This window comes from Echiichthys vipera (genome assembly GCF_963691815.1).
Source record: "Echiichthys vipera genome assembly, chromosome: 11".
Classification (NCBI taxonomy): Eukaryota; Metazoa; Chordata; class Actinopteri; order Perciformes; family Trachinidae; genus Echiichthys; species Echiichthys vipera.
The window spans coordinates 4,237,885-4,259,785 of record NC_139836.1 but is presented as its reverse complement, the minus strand read 5'-3'; the positions used below and the strand labels follow the sequence as shown (position 1 = coordinate 4,259,785).

General features: G+C 44.4%; 1 protein-coding gene across 1 annotated transcript in view; it reads right to left on the bottom strand.

Moving 5' to 3' along the window:
- opn4a (opsin 4a (melanopsin)) overlaps positions 1 to 21,901 on the bottom strand; it is a gene marked incomplete at both ends in the record, with an annotated part of 55,333 nt that overhangs the window by 28,808 nt on the left and 4,624 nt on the right. Inside the window, one exon of the mRNA XM_083923194.1 lies at positions 11,404 to 11,632. Coding sequence (XP_083779320.1) covers positions 11,404 to 11,632 — 229 coding nt within the window. The remainder of the gene's footprint in view (positions 1 to 11,403; positions 11,633 to 21,901) is intronic.

Here is a 21,901-nt window from a genome sequence, read left to right as displayed (position 1 = left end):
GCCTCTTTGTAGTCGTTTAGTGTCGCTTTGTGGTCAGTTAGTGTCTCTTTGTGGTTGTTTTGTGTCTCTTTGTGGTCGTTTTGTGTTTCTTTGTGGATGTTTTGTGTCCCTTTGCAGTCGTTTAGTGTCTCTTTGTGGTCATTTTGTGTCTCTTTGTAGTCGTTTAGTGTCTCTTTGTGGTCGTTTGGTGTCTCTTTGTGGTCGTTTACTGTCTACTTTTTAAATTAAGTGTCTCTTTGTGGTCATTTTGTGTGTCTTTGTGGTCATTTTGTGTGTCTTTGTGGTCGTTTTGTGTCTCTTTGTGGTCGTTTTGTGACTCTTTGCGGTCGTTTTGTGACTCTTTGTGGTCGTTTTGTGACTCTTTGTGGTCGTTTTGTGACTCTTTGTGGTCGTTCACTGTCTACTTTTTGAACTTAGTGTCTGTCATGTTGTGTCTTGTGGTCGTTTTGTATCTTTGTGGTCATTTTGTGTCTCTTTGTGTTTGTTTTGTGTCTCTTTGTGGTCGTTTAGTTTCGTTGTGGTTGTTTTGCATGTCTTTGTGTTCAGTATTCCTCTCTTTGAGGGACATTTTGCAGGTCTTTTGGGCCCTGTGTCGGTGCCGGTTCAGTTATCCATCCATGCTCTTGATGCCTCAGTCCCCGTCATAACCCTCCTCCTCTAGGCGCCATTCACAGCGTTAAACAGAACTTCATATTTCCTTAGATGTCATACGAACCTGTTGGTTTTCTTTGTGTTTTACAGCATCAGCTTGTTTCATCATCTGAACGCCATGTGGATGAAATGAGAGAATATTTGTACAACATTCGTTTCCATTTAGGGGTTTCTCAGTCAGACCTAAATCTGCTCCGTCTGCCGTGTGTTGATGATGTTTTTAAAACACCACACTCTGGATTGCTCCTTCCTCTGCGCCGTGATCCCTTCTGAGACGTAGATGCATGAGTTTGACATCAGCCGTAAGAGAAAAACGCCAACGTTGATGAAAGGAAGCGATGAGCTCAGAGGTTTACGATGTCCACGGTCCGTGATTAAAAATGTTCCCTACCGACGTAAATCCTTGATAGGCACTCTTGCACATTCATCCTGGGCATGGAGTGAACTTTTTCATTGTTTTTCTAAGGCTTTTGGTAGAAATTTGGCACCCAACCCTCTGGTCGCCATTCTCGGGGCCACAACTGTCCTTTCTTCTGTCGCTACATTTGAAAGAAGAGCAGTTAAACTCATAAAGAAGGCCGAGTCACGCCGCGGTGAGGTCTGTCCTGTCTTTGGGTTTCTGTCTTGTGCATTTCCTGTTTTATTTTGAAAGATAACTCTCCTCTCGTTCCAGGTCACTTGCCCTTCCTCTTGTGTCACCGGTCCGACGTCATTCCCTGATTCCTGTGGTTTTACGTAACAAATCCTTTGTTGTTCAATGTTTTGTTCAAACACACGACTGAAAACAAGATGCATTTTTTAGCAGCTGATCTGAAATGAAGGCGAGAGTTTCCCCTGAGATCAGACTCATCGGTGGTTTGCGGCGAGCCGACAGGTCCCATGCAGACGCAGAGCGCTTTGGTCACACGCGGCTGATGTGGAGCTCTGCGATCTGACCCCGCTGAGCCACAGGAACACTTTGACATGCAGATGACACAGATTCAAACAGCGTCAGAGCTCGAGTCTGAAGCCATGCTGTAACGCTCATTACACAGCAGGACACTAAACAGCTGGATGGATGAAAAGTGGAGACGACTTTCTTCTATTCTTAGATCCCCACATCTCCAAACACGCCTCGCATTTAAAGTCTGGAGGTTGGAAAAGCATCCGAGTTTTGAAGCTTTTTGAACTAATTGTCTGTTTGCTTGTTAGCGACCGAGCTATTCATTCATTCATCTTCATCCTCTTGTCCCTGTCGGGGTCAAGGGGGGCTGGAGCCGATCCCAGCTGACATCGGGCGTGAGGCGGGGTCCACCCTGGACAGGACGCCAGTCTATCACAGGACACATAGAGACGAACAGAGACAGACAACCATTCACACCTACGGGTGATTTAGAGTCATCAATGAACCGAACACCTGCACGTCTTTGGACTGTGGGAGGAAACCGGAGAACCCGGAGAAAACCCACGCAGACACGGGGACAACATGCAAACTCCACACAGAAGGGCCCCAGCCGGGATTCAAACCAGGAACCCTCTTGTTGTGAGGCAACAGTGCTAACCACCACAACAGCGTCAAAAATGACCTTTTCTCCATCTTGACAGACTCTCAAAACCAGCACAATACATTTACATGAGTTTAAAATCATGATATGAAAGAGTAGACTTCCTTTTTCTAATCACAACCTGTTTGTGACACTGTGCAGCTGTGACGCAGGTGAATACAGGGATGGTTTGTGAGGTAATACACCATTAACGCAGGAAATATGAACTACATTCTCTAAAATGTGAACAGAGCAGAGCTGCTGCTCCTCAAAGCAGCGTAACTTCTCTGGTTATTCCAGAAGCTCAAACTTTATTTCTGATTCCTCTCTCACGTTTAGAACTACAGTTTCTAAGTTTGCTGCCCATTTCTGCAGCAGTGACATGACATTGGACACGCAGCAGCGGTGTGTGTAACCGCGTTGCGGTATCTTCATTCGCCCATTCACACTGATGGCAGTGGACATCTACAGACCATCTAATCTAACCATTCACACCACATTTACACACCCATGTGCAGCACAAGGAGCAATTCGGGGTTCAGTGTCTTGCCCAAGGACACTTCGACATGTCGACCGGGGGAGATGGGGATCGAAACTGCCAATCTCTCGAATGGAGGACGACCCACTCTACCACTTAGCCACAGTCCCTCTGGTGCAACAAGGTCACAGATCATTAGAAAAGGACCGAAGGGAAGAATTTACATCTAAATAAACACACATTTATGATCTAGGCTGGAGACCAGCAGCCGCCACTGACGTCTAACCACAGCTTCAGTTCCCACAGGACAACCCACTCTGACACTGAGCCACAGTCGCCCACGTGACGTGATTTGACGTCTGACGATGAACAAACGAATCACCGACCAGTGACTTTTTATAGATTTTAAGATAACGTAACCTATTTCTAAAGAAGAAGAAAAGAACGTATCCTACTTCTCTCGCATTAACAACTAATTTTGTCAACCGGTGCGGATCGTCACGCATTCGTACCGATCTTTATTCGTGCCGCGGTGCATCGTAACATCCCTGATTCTCACATTAGTGTAAAGCCGCTGCTCTGAGTTTCCCTCTGAGTCCCTCGCTGCGACCGTCAGCCGCTACGGAGAGATCTGTGCAAATAATTCAGCGGGCGGCGTCTCCGCAAAAACGAGCTCGTGACGTCACGGGAAAACCCTGAGAAACACGCTTGAAACATGAAGATCAAACCTGTAAAAACACAGGTTTCCATCGGTGGGCTGGATTATGAAGCGGCCTCTTGAACCTGACCCATCTGTGAACTTCATTCCTCAGAGACGAGCCCACAGATCACGACCACGCCGGGATCCTTTGGTGTTTCAAAGATACAAATTGGGGGATTATTTACAGATTATCAGAGTGAGGAGGGGTTTAAACTGTGCCTCTGACTTGTTCCCACGTCCTCTACGGACCGGTGGCTCCGGGGTCCAAACAAAACCGCCGACTCGTTCATTAACAGTTAAAACATGTTCATTAAACGTTCACAGCATCCTGTTCACCGCCACTTTGTCGCCGTCTCATCAAACTCTTTCCACAGCTGCTTTAACACCAAATAAAATGAAATAAACAAATAAACTGTCTCTGAAAAAGCAGCATCCTCAAAAGAGTTTATGTGGATAACTGACAGAAACATGCAAAACCTTCAGTTCTTAATAATAAAACAAGTGTCACAAAACCTTCTGATTGTTATAATCGTACTGATTTCAGTTCAGATGATCAATGGAGACGAGATTATTCAGGTACTTTAGTGAATACAGTAAAGAAATCCTGCTTTTAAAGGTAAAAATAAAAGTATCATCAGCTTTATGTAGTAAAAAGAAAGACGGCATGGATGATATGAAATTCTTAAAATATATTTAAAACTCACTGAAACAGACTGGGATGATTTTACCTTTACAACCTTTGATAATGACGACAAATGTGAAGATCCACAGGCCGACTTTTGTTATGATTTTTCATTATAATTATTATTCATTATTTATATTTATTTCATTTATTAGCTTTATCCATTTATCCGTATTTATTCTTTTTTATTTGCTTACTTATTTATCTATTTATATTTATTTATTTACTTATTTATTTATTCATTTGTTTATATATTGGTTTTATTTACTTATTTATCTATTCTTTTTATTTACTTACTAATTTATTGATTATTCTATTTTTTATTTACTTTTTTTATTTAACTATTATATTTGATGTACTTATTTATTTATCTTTTCATTTTTATTTATTTATTTATTTACTTATTTATTTATTCATCTATTCTTTTTTATTTATCTCCCCTTCAAAATAAAGCGTGTCACAACTGGACACCTCTTCACATTAAAGGTAACGCGTGAGTCGAGCTGTCACATGAACGGTGCAGTAAGAAGGTCGATTTCCTCTGAGACGTCATAGCGGAGCAGCAGAAGTCCTCCACTAACCGCAGCGCGCGCACGCACACGCACACACACACACACACACACACACACACACACACACACACACACACACACACACACACACACACACACACACACACACACACACACACACACACACACACACACACACACACACACACACACACACACACACACACACACACACACACACACACACACACAAAGTCTGCTCCTTTAAAGCTGCTTCTGCTCCAGAAAGAGTTCAGATCGTGAAGCTTCACCTCCGGGGAATTCTCTGATGCATGTATGAAGCAGTCAGAGGGTCATATATCTCATTATGGCCTCAAACCCCTCCAGTGTGTGTGTGTGTGTGTGTGTGTGCATACTTCTTCTATCTCTTGATCCCTGCTCTGTGTTTCCTTCCCTCTTTACCTCCACAGGTCTTATTTGTTCAGAGATGACTTCCTGAGCTTCGTACTCAGCCTCCAATCCAAAACCACTGAACTCCAAATGTTTCTGTTTCTTCTTCAGAAGATTAAAGCCCGTTTCACACCTCTATCGCTGCGTTCATGTGGTGTCAGAAACAACTGTAGAAACGTCCCCTCAGGTGGGATTATTGATCATTGATCCGTGTTAACCCCAGTGGTCCAGAATCAAAACACTCTCGTTGCTTCGTCGAGAGAGAAAGGCTGAGGAAATCACAGGCAGCGGTGAAATTGAACACCCTCCAGTACGTGCGCCATTGAACTGGAGCTGTGGGTAGAAGTCAGTGGCGGCTGCTGGTCTTTCAAGGAGGGGAAGCTCATTTTCCCGGCCTACATCTTAAATGTGTATATGCGAATTCTTCCCTACGGTCCTTCTCAAGTAAATGATCTGTGACCTTGTTGTACCAACTCGACGTCTTTCCCAGGGTCTTGACCAGTGTCCTCTCCATGGCAGCAGAGCTAGGCTGCTTAAACGGCCTTGGCCCAGCTGGAGCTGCTGCGCCAGGCTACTGTGAAGTGTGAGTGTGAGTGACGGGGGAGAAGCTCCGCAGCTGCCGCGTGTTAGTGTTGTGGGTATTTTACAAAGACTTCCTCGTGTTGTGTTTGGAGACTCTGCTCCAAAACACAACGCTGGTGGTTTCTAACAAAGACAGAGTCTCGGGATCAGTTCAGAACAAACTTGGAAAATGCTCCGCCGGATGTTTATTCTTCAGGATCCCTGATTCGCTCATTTAGCTGTCAATCAAAAAAGGATTCTGCCTCAGACAGCTCATCCAATCATCCTGCAGAAGCCGAGCGTGCGGGCCAGCCCACTGTCCCATAGACCCCAAGAGACGTTGAGTGTCCGATGGGCAGAACAAAGCCCAGCTTTTATCCAGTGAGCGTCTAGTTTGGCTGCAGTGGAACAACCCGCTCTACGCTTCCACACTGAAGTCAGTAGAAGCTGAGCGTCTGACTGTGTAAAGTGCTGTGGAGCTGTGGGGATGAATGAGAAGGTCACCTGTGTTACCTGTGATAAGGAACTGATTCTGAACATGACAAGATGAAGCTTTCTAGCGCAACAACAAACATGGCAGCAACAGAGGAGACAACCATCCTGCGTCTATTAAGGACGACCAACGTCACTTCCAGTATTTCAGGATGTCCTGCGGGGCTTTGATGACCCGCTCGCTCCTGATATTCACCGCCCTTTTCTGTGTCTGGTGAACGACACGTGCGGTGCGCAGATTTCAGGATACATGCAGAAGTACGGAGGAAATGTACGCAGAGGACGGACAGAAGGCTCCGTCCGTATGTGTAAATTGTCAATTGAATTTGCATAAAACACTGTTACGCATATTTCACGACAGTTCGGGGACGACCTCCTGAAGTAATAACTCTTCAACTACTGACTTCATTTTCTCATAAATCTCATCGATATTGTAACAAACAAGACTGCAGAGGTTTGCTGTTATTTTCAGCAGCATTAGTGGTTAAAAAAGACCTTTGAATGCCTTCACCGTGCTGCCCCGAGCTAATCACTGTTAGCCACATCCGAATGGGGGCAAAAAACTGTCTCTGTGGATTATTTGATGAGTGACGAAAGTGTCGAAAAAGACCACGGGATGATTTTACGCCAAAATTTCGCTTTAACTCAAAGAAAATGTCGTAAAAAAAATGAACCTGCAAGCGTCACTTTAAAGATTCTGAGTGTGGTTGAATGAGGAACTATATTATCTGCAGTAGATGGTCGACGCGCACACACACACACACACACACACACACACACACACACACGCAGGGACACAGGCGGACACACACACACACACACACGGACACACGCACGCACACACAGACACACACACACACGGACAAGGGAGGGAGGGCACACACACACACGGACAAGCGGACACACACGGACAAGCGGACACACACGGACAAGCGGACACACACGGACAAGCGGACACACACACACACACACACACACACACACACACACACACACACACACACACACACACACACACACACACACACACACACACACACACACACACACACACACACACACACACACACACACACACACACACACACACACACACACACACACACACACACACACACACACACAGCCAATTAAAAACCAGAGCATGAAAAATAAACACTTCTCGTCTCGTGTCACGCGTTCACGTCAACACGGCGCCGTGGTTACGTCTCTGACTCGGCCCGTTAACAACGCCGTGATTTTAAACAAACAAACATGGACGCCTCACGTCAGACACAGTCCGTCTCTCGAGAGGATAAGGAAATGAATTTACTGGATTTGTTTTCTTTTCAACAATCAAACGAATCGTTCCACAGTTCATCAACTTTATGACACTCACAAGGTTATTTTTTATTCTTTAACTTCTCATTTTCTGACTTATTTATTATTGTGTGGATGTCTTTTAAAGGGTCAGTTCGTCCAAAATTCACTGTGGTGTCCATCCGTGCAGACAGTTTGGGTCGTTATGTCCAGACTTTCATCTGTTTGGATCAGGAAACACAGTCAGAACTTGGGGAACGGGTTGAAAATGTTTATATCGTGCAGAGACAGAGGGTTGTTTTTTAATTTCGGACGTTTACGTGCGTCTATAAAATACCTTCAGGAGTCGTTAATCGACCCTCTGGGGGAGAACTGATGCCAGAGTCTGCTGCTTTTATAAGAGAGACGTACACGTGCATACTTAGGAACAAGTCAGCAGGAACGTCAGTAAGTCAGGACGGTAAATGAGGAATGTTAAAAAGCAGAAACAAACCAAACCAACACTTATTAAAAATGTGGTTTTAGTCGATTGGTCTGACACACGGGGAACGCCGCCCTGCAGCTGCTGCCAGCTTCACTGTGTGCATGTTTAGTTTGTATGTTTGTTCTGCTCTGCTGCTTCACCATGATGTATTTATCTCAGTCATTTTTAAACACATTAGAGTTGTTTTTTATTCAGTTCTGTGTAGTTTTTTACCGTGCGGTCGCGTGTAGAAGCAGAAAGGTGAGCGGTGCCGCGTACGTACATAACATACATATGCACCTCATGTATTTGGGTCGTTATGACTGATTTATCAATTACTTTCATTATTATTACCCATTAAAGGTTGAATCTGGAGAATGAGCAGAACAGCTCCATCTAGTGTCTCAAGATCCTAGTCGCAACAACAAAATATAACTCCAGCAGTCGGGTTGCCAGGTTGGTCAGACCCGGCCCAGTAGCTCCAGGAGACCGGAGTCTGTTTGAGCCTGTTTGAACCCGTCCCCTCCAGAAAATCACACCATAAAAAACAAGGATTAGAGGAGTTTGACTGACAGTTAGCGTTAGCCGTTAGCGTTAGCCGTTCCAGCTAAGTGCAGATGAAAGTGATGTTAGCATCACGGAGCAGCGTAGCCATGTGGGCGTGCGTTTGAATGGCGTTCCTCTCCTTTCTCTCAGTCCATGGAGTGAATGCTCGGCCTATAGTGACTCTGGTTGTTGCCCGTCTCCGCTCACTCAGCTGCTGGGACCAAGAACCATTTCACCCAGAGCCAGCCTACAGTAGCTTTTCCAATTATCAGGGCTCTCAGAGACCCTGCGTTGAGTTTGACGTATGGTTCTGACCCTTTAAACCGGAGCTGAGGAGCAGAAACGGGAGGAGGGGAGGACGGTGACTCCCTCCATCTCAGACCTGAGCTCTTATCTCGGAGACGGATGGAGGCAGCCGTGCTGAGTCCCCATTTCTCACTCGGGAGCGGCTTAATAAGAGCAACACGTGCACCGAAGTTGAATCAATACAGCATTTGCAGATCCATGGATGAACTTTCTGACAACAGACGTCAATACGCGTTTGTTTGACATCACTCAGCGGCTGGAAAAACACGCAGGCCATACACAGGCACACAGCATGTTTCCCAGGAAGTGCGTTGTTATCGCTCCGCCACCTGATCACCTGCACATCCTGCAGGTGTGTACAGTAACCTCGCCGCCGGAGCTGTGAAGCGTGGCGTCTGTGTGTGCAGCTCCGAGGTGTCAGTGAAGCAGAGCGATAAGGACGGATAGTTCTGCATCCCTTCATCTGTCTGCAGCGTGTGTGTGTGTGTGTGTGTGTGTGTGTGTGGTGCTCAGAACAGGCCGACGGCGCTTCACACACAATCGGAAATATTTATTTTGCTGTGCAGCAGAGTGTGAAGTCTTTACATAAAGCGCATGCAGCAGCACGGTTTGTCTGATGAACCACACGAAGCCCTCGGAGGAGGAAAGTCGCATTCATGCATTTCATTCTCATGTGTTCAGGGGACACGATGTGCAGTGGGCACGTCCCTCTGCAGCTGCCCCCCATCTCCCATCTCCTCTGTCAAGGTGCAGGGATTACGGAAGGATCCTGCCGGGCACAGGCCCTGGGGCCGCAGAGGTCAGGGGCCTCAACTGACAATATGTTCTGCTGATAAAAACTCTAAACATCCACAAAGAGACGCTAAATGATCACAAACGTGGCACAACACGACTGCACATGACACAATATAACTACAGAGATGCAAAATGACCACGAAGAGACGCAGAATGACTGAAAATGATCAAAAACATACACAAAAGGACTAAGAATAGAGGCAAAATGAGCATGAAGAGTTGCAGAATGACTGATATTAGACACAAAATGATTAAAAACATACACAAAAAGACTAAGAATAAATGCAAAATGACTGAAAAAAAGATGCAAACGACTAAAAATAGGTGCAAAATGACCAAACATACACAAAAGGACAGAGAATAGAGGCAAAATGAGCAAAAAAAGATGCAAAAAGAGTGAAAATTATCCCAAAATTACTACAGGGAGACGCAAAATGACTGAAAATAGATGCAAAACGTCTACAAATAGGTGCAAAATGACCAAACACACACAAAAAAGACTAGGAATAGAGACAAAATGAGCAAAAATAGATACAAAAAGACTAAAAATATCCAAAAAATTACTATACAGAGACGGTAATGACTGAAAATAGACATAAATGATCGAAAGATGACACGAAAAGACTAAGAATAGTAGCAAAATGAGCAAATATAGACCCAGAAAGAATAAAAATGATCCCAAATTTACTACAGGGAGACGCAAAACGATTCAAAATAGGTGCAAAATTATCAAACATAGACAAAAGGACTAGGGACAGAGATAAAATGAGCAAAAATAGATACAAAAAGACTAAAAATTGTCCCAAAACTACTACAGGGAGACAGTAAATGACTGAAAATAGATGCAAAAATACTACAAATGGGTGCAAAATGACCAAACACACACAAAAAAGACTAGGAATAGAGATGAAATGAGCAAAAATAGACCCAAAAACACTAAAAATGATCCTAAAATTACTGCAAAGAGATGTAAAATGAACCGTTGAAAGGAGTGTGTGTGTGTGTGTGTGTGTGTGTGTGTGTGTTGTGCAGACAGGGTGGGGGCACACCGTCTCATCCCTGGGCACCGCAGATACAGAACCACACAAACTGGAATAACTGCAGAAGCAGATAAACTGGAATAATGTGCAGAAGCGCACATTTCATCAAACACACTTATGAGAACTCAGTTTATCGTCTGCTTGTTTCAATCAAACCCTTTTTATTTTCTGCTCTTTCTTTGCCAAAGTGAATTAAATCAAGTTAAATTTCATCAAACCAATATGGAGCCTATGGTGAAGACACCGTCACTAATAACATAACAATAACATATGTGATGTGATGTGTGTGTGTGTGTGTGTGTGTGTGTGTGTGTGTGTGTGTGTGTGTGTGTGTGTGTGTGTGTGTGTGTGTGTGTGTGTGTGTGTGTGTGTGTGTGTGTGTGCATTATGAGCATCTGAGAAAATAACCTTCACATGTGTTGGAGCGCAAACCGAACTCCGTAGAAAAAAAGGTGTATTTAACATTTAAATGCTTACTGGCAATAGCAGGTATGTTATATAATATGAAATCGAGAGTGTTTTCTAGACAACATAACTTAAATCACAATGCGGCTTTGTTTAAATCACCATTGAACCTTTTCTTTTTACAAAAAGACCCAGACTAGTGGTATCTGTATAACAGCGGCTGCGGCCACATCCGCAGCGTGTTTCCGCGAAAGAACCCGAGCAAACAACTCTCAAAAGAGACAAATGCGTTAAATTCTTAAGTGTTTGATGAGTTTTGTGTGTGCCGAATGAAAAACACACGTCTCTAAATACATTTGAGTGTCACACTTTGTTTAAAATAAGCATGTGTTTGTCTTTAAGCGTGTCAACATTAAATACACATGTTTCTCTATGGGGTTCGGTGACAAGCTTAAATCCAACGTGCGCCGTTTCCAGACATTTGGAGACAAGTGACTCACCGTCGGTGCGGCCGAGGCGGGAAGCTGGAGCTCCAGGAGCCGGTACGCATCCACTGCCGAGCCGTTGTCGCTCCACGCGGGTGCCGCTGACAGCGCCAGGGTCTCCGTGCTGCGCGCCGTGCAGTTCGGCTCGTGGTCGCTGCACGAGATGATGCTCTGGCGCGCGGACGGCAGCAGCTCGCTCTTCATCCTCCGCCTCCTCTTCCTCGCTCCTCCTCGCGCGCTCTGTCTGGAGGAGAAGAGAGGGCTGTGATTGACAGGTGAGCAGGTGTGGGCAGGTGGAGTTAAAGGGGCATTAGATCAACATGAGCCTCTATTTTTAGTCATTTTGCATCTTTTTGTGGTGGTTTTGCATCTATTTTCAGTCATTTTGCATCTTTTTGTGCTGGTTTTGCATCTATTTTTAGTCATTTTGCATCTTTTTGTGCTGGTTTTGCATCTATTTTCAGTCATTTTGCATCTTTTTGTGGTGGTTTTGCATCTATTTTTAGTCATTTTGCATCTTTTTGTGCTGGTTTTGCATCTATTTTTAGTCATTTTGCATCTTTTTGTGCTGGTTTTGCATCTATTTTCAGTCATTTTGCATCTTTTTGTGGTGGTTTTGCATCTATTTTTAGTCATTTTGCATCTTTTAGTGGTGGTTTTGCATCTATTTTTAGTCATTTTGCATCTTTTAGTGGTGGTTTTGCATCTATTTTTAGTCATTTTGCATCTATTTGTGGTGGTTTTGCATCTATTTTTAGTCATTTTGCATCTTTTTGTGGTGGTTTTGCATCTATTTTTAGTCATTTTGCATCTTTTTGTGGTTGTTTTGCATCTATTTTTAATCATTTTGCTTCTTTTTGTGGTGGTTCTGCATCTATTTTTAGTCATTTTGCATCTTTTTGTGGTGGTTTTGCATCTATTTTTAATCATTTTGCTTCTTTTGTGGTGGTTTTGCATCTATTTTCAGTCATTTTGCATCTTTTTGTGGTGGTTTTTGCATCTATTTTTAGACATTTTGCTAAATCCTCCTCCATCCTAGAGACAACGTGTCCCTGGTTCTGGTCTTAGTGGAGACTTTGGTGCTGTTGCTCTGATGCACCGATCACTCTGCAGTTAGTGTCCTCACTGAGCAGAGGGTGCTGCTGGGAGCCCCTTCACTCTGCAGTTAGTGTCCTCACTGAGCAGAGGGTGCTGCTGGGAGGCCCTTCACTCTGCAGTTAGTGTCCTCACTGAGCAGAGGGTGCTGCTGGGAGCCCCTTCACTCTGCAGTTAGTGTCCTCACTGAGCAGAGGGTGCTGCTGGGAGCCCCTTCCCCGTCCCAAAGCACTCCCAGCTCTGAAGTCTCTTTCCAATCGAGGTATTTTCAGGGCACTGAGGTGGAAAACGCAAAAAGCAGCGAAAACAATGGCGAAAAAGACGCTCCAGACTGCAGGATTCACTTTCACCTCAGACAATATTAAAAAAACAACAACAGGGATTATGTCGGACTTCTCACAGCCAACCTGGCAAATGAAAAGGATCTGAAAACAATAAAATAATGAAATGCGTTTCTTTCATGTGAGTGGAGACTGAGGAGAAGAGGCGGTGTAATGAGCGAACCGCGGGGGGATAACGTGGAGCCTGAGGGGGGGATAACGTGGAGCCTGAGGGGGGGATAACGTGGAGCCTGAGGGGGGATAACGTGGAGCCTGAGGGGGGATAACGTGGAGCCTGAGGGGGGGATAACGTGGAGCCTGAGGGGGGATAACGTGGAGCCTGAGGGGGGATAACGTGGAGCCTGAGGGGGGGATAACGTGGAGCCTGAGGGGGGATAACGTGGAGCCTGAGGGGGGATAACGTGGAGCCTGAGGGGGGATAACGTGGAGCCTGAGGGGGGATAACGTGGAGCCTGAGGGGGGATATTGTGGAGCCTGAGGGGGGATAACGTGGAGCCTGAGGGGGGATAACGTGGAGCCTGAGGGGGGGATAACGTGGAGCCTGAGGGGGGATAACGTGGAGCCTGAGGGGCTTCGGAGGAGCTTCTCACCTCGAAATGAGGAAAATAACCAAAGCAGAGACATGAGAGCTGCTGTGACGGAGAACAGGCCGCCAACATCTGCGGCACACAGGTGCATTTAACGATTGAATTCAGTTCTGATCCACTCAGAACGTGCAGAAAAACCTTTATAAGAACTCCGTGGACGTTTATATTCTGAATATTTTGTGTTCACACGTGAGTTTTTGGTTTACTTTGATGTTTATTCGTGTATGAAGATCTTCCACGCTGTATTTGAACCTTCAGACTTCATTCTAAGTTTTATTTAAGATCCAAACGTTTCCGCAGAAGTACGGCACAGAAATAGTGTTTTACTGAAGTAAAAGTACAAATGTATTAGAATCAAAACACTGTTAAGTATCAAGAGTAGAAGTGCACAACCAAACAACAATAAAACCAATAAAATCATACAAACAATGGATCAGAAATAGAGATTTTTACTCATTTTGCCTCTTTTTGTGGTGGTTTTGCATCTATTTTTAGTCATTTTGCATCTTTTTGTGGAGGTTTTGCATCTATTTTTACTTATTTAGCATCTTTTGTAATCATTTTGTGTGTCTGCCATCGGGTTTTGTCTCTTCAAGGTTGTTTTGTGTCTATTGTCAGTAATTTAGCATCTCTTTGTGGTCATTTTGCATCCCTGCTGTGCACGGTTCAGTAATCCATCCATGGAGACAAAGTATTTCCACAGTATCACTGCTTTTACTCAGCAGTGCAGAAGCATAAAGATCCTTCGTTAAAGTTCCTGTTGGTAAAATGTATTAATCATGTTTTTATTGATTAGGGGTGAACAGCGTTCCCGGTTCCCGGTCTCTAACAGCCTGTGGACCGACCTCCACTCTCAGGCGGGACTTCCCATGAAACGTAAGCTTTTCACTTTTAAAACTTATTTCCAGGGCGGCCGGTGGAACAGTGGTTAGAGCAGCCGCCCCACATAAAGAGGCTGAAGGTCCTCAGTGGCCATGGGTTCGACTCCGACCTGCGGCCCTTTGCTGCATGTCTCCCCCACTCTCTCTCTCTCACCCCATTTCCTGTCTGACCTATCTAATAAAAAGGCTTGAAAACTGCCTTATTTTCCAGTGTGTGTGACCAACCTTGCTGCAGAAATACTCAGCCAACAGGTAAACAAACACAACAGAGGCGTCAGAACTAAAGGTGCAACGAGAGGAAACATTCAGACGATCGTGGTTCACAGTGTGAGGCGCCAACCTGTGGATCCATCACCATCACCATCGAAACACTGACAGAGCTCAAGGTTTTTAACACACAAGGAAAACAATGAAACTGAGAAACACCTGTGAACACTGACACACACACACACACACACACACACACACACACACACACACACAGACACACACACACACACACAGACACACACATGCACACAAAGCACTTGTGTCCTTGTGTTTGTTGTATTCAATGTTCTTTCTTCTTTCTTATATGACACAATGCACAATGTATTTGTCCCTGCTCAATAAACTTCTAACCTAGTCTCATCTTATGCAGAATAATAAATATTGTAATATTGAGTTATTATCTTGTTATTTTATGCACAAAAAAGTTATTTTCTGTGAGCGCAGGATGTGACCTTGTTAAGAAAAAACCTTCTTCTGTGCACGAGATTTAAAAAATAAATGTTTCTGAACATAAAGACCCTCCGTAGATGATAATTATTGATGCAAATATGTGTCCAGCCCGTAAATGTTGCAGCTGTGCATCAGTGTAACGTGTAGCGTAAACGCTGTAGATGATCTGACAGAGTGAGAGCGGGACGTTCTCTGTACCTGAACAAGTCTTGAGAAGATGAAAGTGAAACTCCAGGACCTGAACCAGAGCCGCAACGAAAACCCCGACAGCTCCTGACTTCTGTCTTCAGATGATTTGGGTTGATCCGACCTGCAGGAAACACTCAAAACTCCACGCTCCCGCTGGAAAACGGCGCTGCGGTCGTCGACTCCTGCAGCTCCAACCTGAGTCCTGAGTGTGAAAGATCAGTGTCTCTGCTGCAGGGAGCAGGTGAGAGGACGAGAGAGCAGCTTCACACAGGTGGAGATGTTTATAAGGGAGAGACACACACACACGCACACACACACACACACACGCACTATCATTATGTAGGTCTTTAGGTCAGTGCTCTGATGAAAAGTCATTACATTGATTATCTGCTGACCTGCTGCTTTGACTTAATGCAAATGATGAGAAGAGGAAAAACGCTCTCACTGATGAACACATGATTACAGTGTGTGTGTGTGTGTGTGTGTGTGTGTGTGTGTGTGTGTGTGTGTGTGTGTGTGTGTGTGTGTGTGTGTGTGTGTGTGTGTGTGTGTGTGTGTGTGTGTGTGTGTAGGACTTTACTCAGGTGGAGATGGCTGCTGATGTTTACCCTAAAACAAGAATAAAGTGAGTTTAATTAAAGGTACGGTTCATCCCCAAACCTAAAATTATCTTTATTATATAATAATCTTTATTAATCAATTTAGATCATTTAAGGGAAACTGGATCTCATCTCATTTTCAGCCTCTTATCCGGGGTCGGGTCTCAGGGGCAGCAGCTTCAGCAGGGGACCCCAAACTTCCCTTTCCCGGGCCACATTAACCAGCTCTAACTGGGGGATCCTGAGGCGTTCCCAGGCCAGTGTGGAGATCTAATCTCTCCACCTGGTCCTGGGTCTTCCCCGAGGCCTCCTCCCAGCTGGACGTGCCTGGAACACCTCCCTAGGGAGGCGCCCAGGGTTCATCCTTACCAGATGATCCTGAACCACCTCAACTGGCTCCTTTCAACGCAAAGGAGCAGCGGCTCTACTCCGAGTTCCTCACGGATGCTGAACTTCTCCCCCTCTCTCTAAGGGAGACTCCAGCCCCCCTCCTGAGGAAACACATTTCACACGCTTGGACCTGGTTCTTTGGGTCCTGACCCAGCTTTCATGACCACAGGTGAGGGTAGGAACCAGGACTGAGGGTAGATCCAGAGCTTTGCCTTCCTCAGCTCTCTTTTCATCACAACGGTGCGGTAGAGCGACTGCAGCTCCGCCCCCGCTGCTCCGATTCTCCGGCCAAACTCACGCTCCATCGTCCCCTCACTCGTGAACAAGATCCAGAGGTACTTGAACTCCTTCACTTTATTACGAAATTATTACGAGAAGTGATAATTTTGCTGTTTTTAGACCATTTTCAAGCTTAATAATGCAAACACACCCTTTCAAAGATCAATTAACGCTTGTTCTAAAGAATATTTGACACTAGAACTGGAAGAGGCTTGTGAATTTCTCATTCGTCCAGTTCATCGTTATCCTCAAAGCAATTTCAGTCAAAAACAACTGGACTGGTTGTTTGTCTAGGAAGACGTTTCACCTCTCATCCAAGAGGCTTCATCAGTTCATGTACTCATCTGACCAGGCTGGGACTGGTCCAACTAACTGGTGTGGAGATCCAGGTATTTAACCTCTCACAAGGCCGATGATGTCACTGAAACCCTTTGTGCTCCAAGTGCCCACGCCCGTCGTTAGAGTGACAGTCGTTGGTGGGCAGTTGGTTTCGACTTCGTTAGTGCTCTATTGAGTCTGAACGACAGTCGTTGGGGTCACCCGGGCCATGTGTGAACAGTTGTCCTTTGAGGTTAGATTGTCGAATCTCCTGGGAAGAGATGAAAGGGCGGCATTGTAAATTGGAGATAAGTGGTGTCTCAGACCCCCTCCTCTGTTTAGCGATGGTTTCTCCACTTTTACATAGATGGCTTCTTTTACTCCTCTTTCAAACCATCTGTCCTCTCTGTCCAAGATTTGGACATTGCTGTCATCAAAGGAGTGGGCTTTCTCCTTGAGGTGTAAGTGGACAGCCGAGTCCAGGCCTGAGGAGTTAGCTCTCCTGTGTTGGGCCATGCGTTTATGCAGTGGTTGTTTTGTTTCTCCAATGTAAAGATCTTTGCATTCCTCGTTGCATTGGACAGCATAAACCAGGTTGCTTTTGTGGTGGTGTGGTGTTCTGTCCTTCGGATGTACTAGTCTCTGTCTGAGTGTGTTACCGGGTTTGAAATACACAGGGATGCAGTGTTTGTTGAAAATCCTCCTGAGTTTCTCAGGGCAAGGAGAAAGCCCACTCCTTTGATGACAGCAATGTCCAAATCTTGGACAGAGAGGACAGATGGTTTGAAAGAGGAGTAAAAGAAGCCATCTATGTAAAAGTGGAGAAACCATCGCTAAACAGAGGAGGAGGTCTGAGACACCACTTATCTCCAATTTACAATGCCGCCCTTTCATCTCTTCCCAGGAGATTCGACAATCTAACCTCAAAGGACAACTGTTCACACATGGCCCGGGTGACCCCAACGACTGTCGTTCAGACTCAATAGAGCACTAACCAAGTCGAAACCAACTGCCCACCAACGACTGTCACTCTAACGACAGGCGTGGGCACTTGGAGCACAAAGGGTGTCAGTGACATCATCGGCCTTGTGAGAGGTTAAATACCTGGATCTCCAAACCAGTTAGTTGGTCCAGTCCCAGCCTGGTCAGATGAGTACATGAACCGATGAAGCCTCTTGGATGAGAGGTGAAACGTCTTCCTAGACAAACAACCAGTCCAGTTGTTTTTGACTGAAATTGCTTTGAGGATAGAACTGGAAGACATTTGAAATATCTAGAATAAAGAAACAAAAACAACCAAAAACAATAAATAAAATCGTGTAGTTGCTGCTGTGTCACAGCGGCTCAGGTGAAGAGGTTCACCGCGGACGTTCAGTTCGAAATGCCTCGGCTTTGAAACCATCAGCTCCATCTTTGTTCTTATACCTCCTTTAAACTTCTCTTTGACACCAGGAAAACAAAACAAATGGAAATGATCACGGCTGGAAACGTTACGGAGCTCATTAACAAAGTTATGATGCGATTTATTGATTCATTGCGACACGTTATGTGAGTGTGTGTGTGTGTGTGTGTACCGACAGAAACCTGCGTCCATTTAATCACCAGTTAAACTGATGGAAGCTGAGAGGAATGTAGGACAGTGAATATGACACACACACACACGCGCACACACGCACGCACGCACGCACACACGCACACGCACACACATACACACTGAAGGTCACGTCCCTCCAGTTTGTATGGAAAGCTTTTATTCTGATGTGAAAGTAATTACAGCTGGAGCCACATCGATAGGTTTCAATGAAGACACTATAGAATCCATACAGCAGAGTGTGTGTGTGTGTGTGTGTGTGTGTGTGTGTGTGCGTGTCTGTGTGTGTGTGTGTGTGTGTGTGTGTGTGTGTGTGTGTGTGTGTGTGTGTGTGTGTGTGTGCAGGAGGCTGCAGCTGCACTGGGGCAAATGTGTTTTATGATGTAAAGACAGAAACAATCCTGTTATCACAGAAAACGATCGTCAGGCGCGTAAAGAACAGAAACGTTTGTTGCCTCCGGTTTCCTGTGCGATCATCGGAGTTCACACACACGTGAAATATGACGGAGCATTAATACATACGACCAACCTGCGTCACCAGTTGGACAGTTTTCGGCTAAAAATTCTATCAAACTTTCCGTTTAAGCTACAGATATCTTTGAAACGCCTCCTTCAGGGAGAAGATCGTTCTCTAAAATGTTCCCATGCTCGCCATTCGAACGGTTTCTCTCCACAAGCAGTGATGACTTTAAACAACGGGTCGCGGGGGCAGCAGCTTTAGCAGGGGACCCCAAACTTCCCTTTCCCGGGCCACATTAACCAGCTCTAACTGGGGGATCCTGAGGCGTTCCCAGGCCAGTGTGGAGATCTAATCTCTCCACCTGGTCCTGGGTCTTCCCCGAGGCCTCCTCCCAGCTGGACGTGCCTGGAACACCTCCCTAGGGAGGCGCCCAGGGTTCATCCTTACCAGATGATCCTGAACCACCTCAACTGGCTCCTTTCAACGCAAAGGAGCAGCGGCTCTACTCCGAGTTCCTCACGGATGCTGAACTTCTCCCCCTCTCTCTAAGGGAGACTCCAGACCCCCTCCTGAGGAAACACATTTCACACGCTTGGACCTGGACCTGGTTCTTTGGGTCCTGACCCAGCTTTCATGACCACAGGTGAGGGTAGGGACCAGGACTGAGCGGTAGATCCAGAGCTTTGCCTTCCTCAGCTCTCTTTTGGTCACAACGGTGCGGTAGAGCGACTGCAGCTCCGCCCCCGCTGCTCCGATTCTCCGGCCAAACTCACGCTCCATCGTCCCCTCACTCGTGAACAAGATCCCGAGGTCCTTGAACTCCTTCACTTGGGGTCAGGACTCATTCTCTACCTGGAGAAAACAGTGTGGTTTTCACACCGCAAACGCCAAAAACCTGAACTTGCACTTGATCTAAATGATGGTTTAATGTTTAGAGTTAATTTAACGGAGTTAAACTAAAGTCTAACTTCTTCTCTTTGTAACCAAATATTATTTTTACAGCATATTTTAGCTTCTTTCAGTCGTTAGCTGCTGTTATCTGGACGCCGTTCTGCGGCAGTTTCCGGTCTTTTCGTGGCGTTTTTATTGGGCGATCGCCGCCGAAGTGCAAGCAGAATTCATTTACACACTTCACAGGAAGCGTAAATAGTTGTTACACGAAATTGTTCGATGCCTGTAAGTGCCGAAAAAGACCATGGGATGATTTTACGCCAGAATTACACTTTAAAGTTACGCTTGAGTCAAAAACCAGCTCATTCATTCATTCATTCATCTTCAGCCTCTTGTCCCTGTCGGGGCTGGAGCCGATCCCAGCCGACATCGGGCGTGAGGCGGGGTCCACCCTGGACAGGACGCCAGTCTATCACAGGACACATAGAGACGCACAGAGACAGACAACCATTCACACCTACGGGTGATTTAGAGTCATCAATGAACCGAACACCTGCACGTCTTTGGACTGTGGGAGGAAACCGGAGAACCCGGAGAAAACCCACGCAGACACGGGGAGAACATGCAAACTCCACACAGAAGGGCCCCAGCCGGGATTCAAACCAGAGACTCTCTTGCTGTGAGGCGACAGTGCTGACCACAGACCACCGTGTCACCATGTTTTTTTGCATGCAGATGTTTGAATCCGCCCCGTCCACTGAGTCCACGACAGAACTGAAGCCACAAGTCTGTCCTCTCTGTCCGTCCTTTGGTTTAATATCATATATCAAAATATCATTTTGTGTCATTTTGAATGTTTTTGTGTTGTTTTGTGTCATTTTGAATGTTTTTGTGTTGTTTTTGTGTCATTTTGTCATTATTTTGCATGTTTTTGTGTTGTTTGTGTCATTTTGTCATTATTTTGCATGTTTTTGTGTTGTTTTTGTGTTGTTTTTGTGTCATTTTGTCATTATTTTGCATGTTTTTGTGTTGTTTTTGTGTTGTTTTTGTGTCATTTTGAATTTTTTTGTGTTGTTTTTGTGTCATTTTGCATGTTTTTGTGTTGTTTTGTGTCATTTTGAATGTTTTTGTGTTGTTTTTGTGTCATTTTGTCATTATTTTGCATGTTTTTGTGTTGTTTGTGTCATTTTGTCATTATTTTGCATGTTTTTGTGTTGTTTTTGTGTTGTTTTTGTGTCATTTTGTCATTATTTTGCATGTTTTTGTGTTGTTTTTGTGTTGTTTTTGTGTCATTTTGAATTTTTTTGTGTTGTTTTTGTGTCATTTTGCATGTTTTTGTGTTGTTTTGTGTCATTTTGAATGTTTTTGTGTTGTTTTTGTGTCATTTTGTCATTATTTTGCATGTTTTTGTGTTGTTTTTGTGTTGTTTTTGTGTCATTTTGTCATTATTTTGCATGTTTTTGTGTTGTTTTTGAATTTTTTTATGTTGTTTTTGTGTCATTTTGTCATTATTTTGCATGTTTTTGTGTTGTTTTTGTGTCGTTTTGAATTTTTTTGTGTTGTTTTTGTGTCATTTTGCATGTTTTTGTGTTGTTTTGTGTCATTTTGAATGTTTTTGTGTTGTTTTTGTGTCATTTTGTCATTATTTTGCATGTTTTTGTGTTGTTTTTGTGTTGTTTTTGTGTTGTTTTTGTGTCATTTTGTCATTATTTTGCATGTTTTTGTGTTGTTTTTGTGTCATTTTGTCATTATTTTGCACGTTTTTGTGTTGTTTTTGTGTCATTTTGAATTTTTTTGTGTTGTTTTTGTGTCATTTTGAATGTTTTTGTGTTGTTTTTGTGTAATTTTGCATGTTTTTGTGTTGTTTTGTGTCATTTTGAATGTTTTTGTGTTGTTTTTGTGTAATTTTTTGTCATTTTGAATGTTTTTGTGTTGTTTTTGTGTAATTTTGCATGTTTTTGTGTTGTTTTGTGTCATTTTGAATGTTTTTGTGTAATTTTTTGTCATTTTGAATGTTTTTGTGTTGTTTTTGTGTAATTTTGCATGTCTTTGTGTTGTTTTTAGTTATTTAGTTATTATTTTGCATGTTTTTGTGTAGTTTTGAATGTTTTTGTGTCATTTTGAATGTTTTTGTGTTGTTTTGTGTCATTTTGTCATTTTTTTTGCATGTTT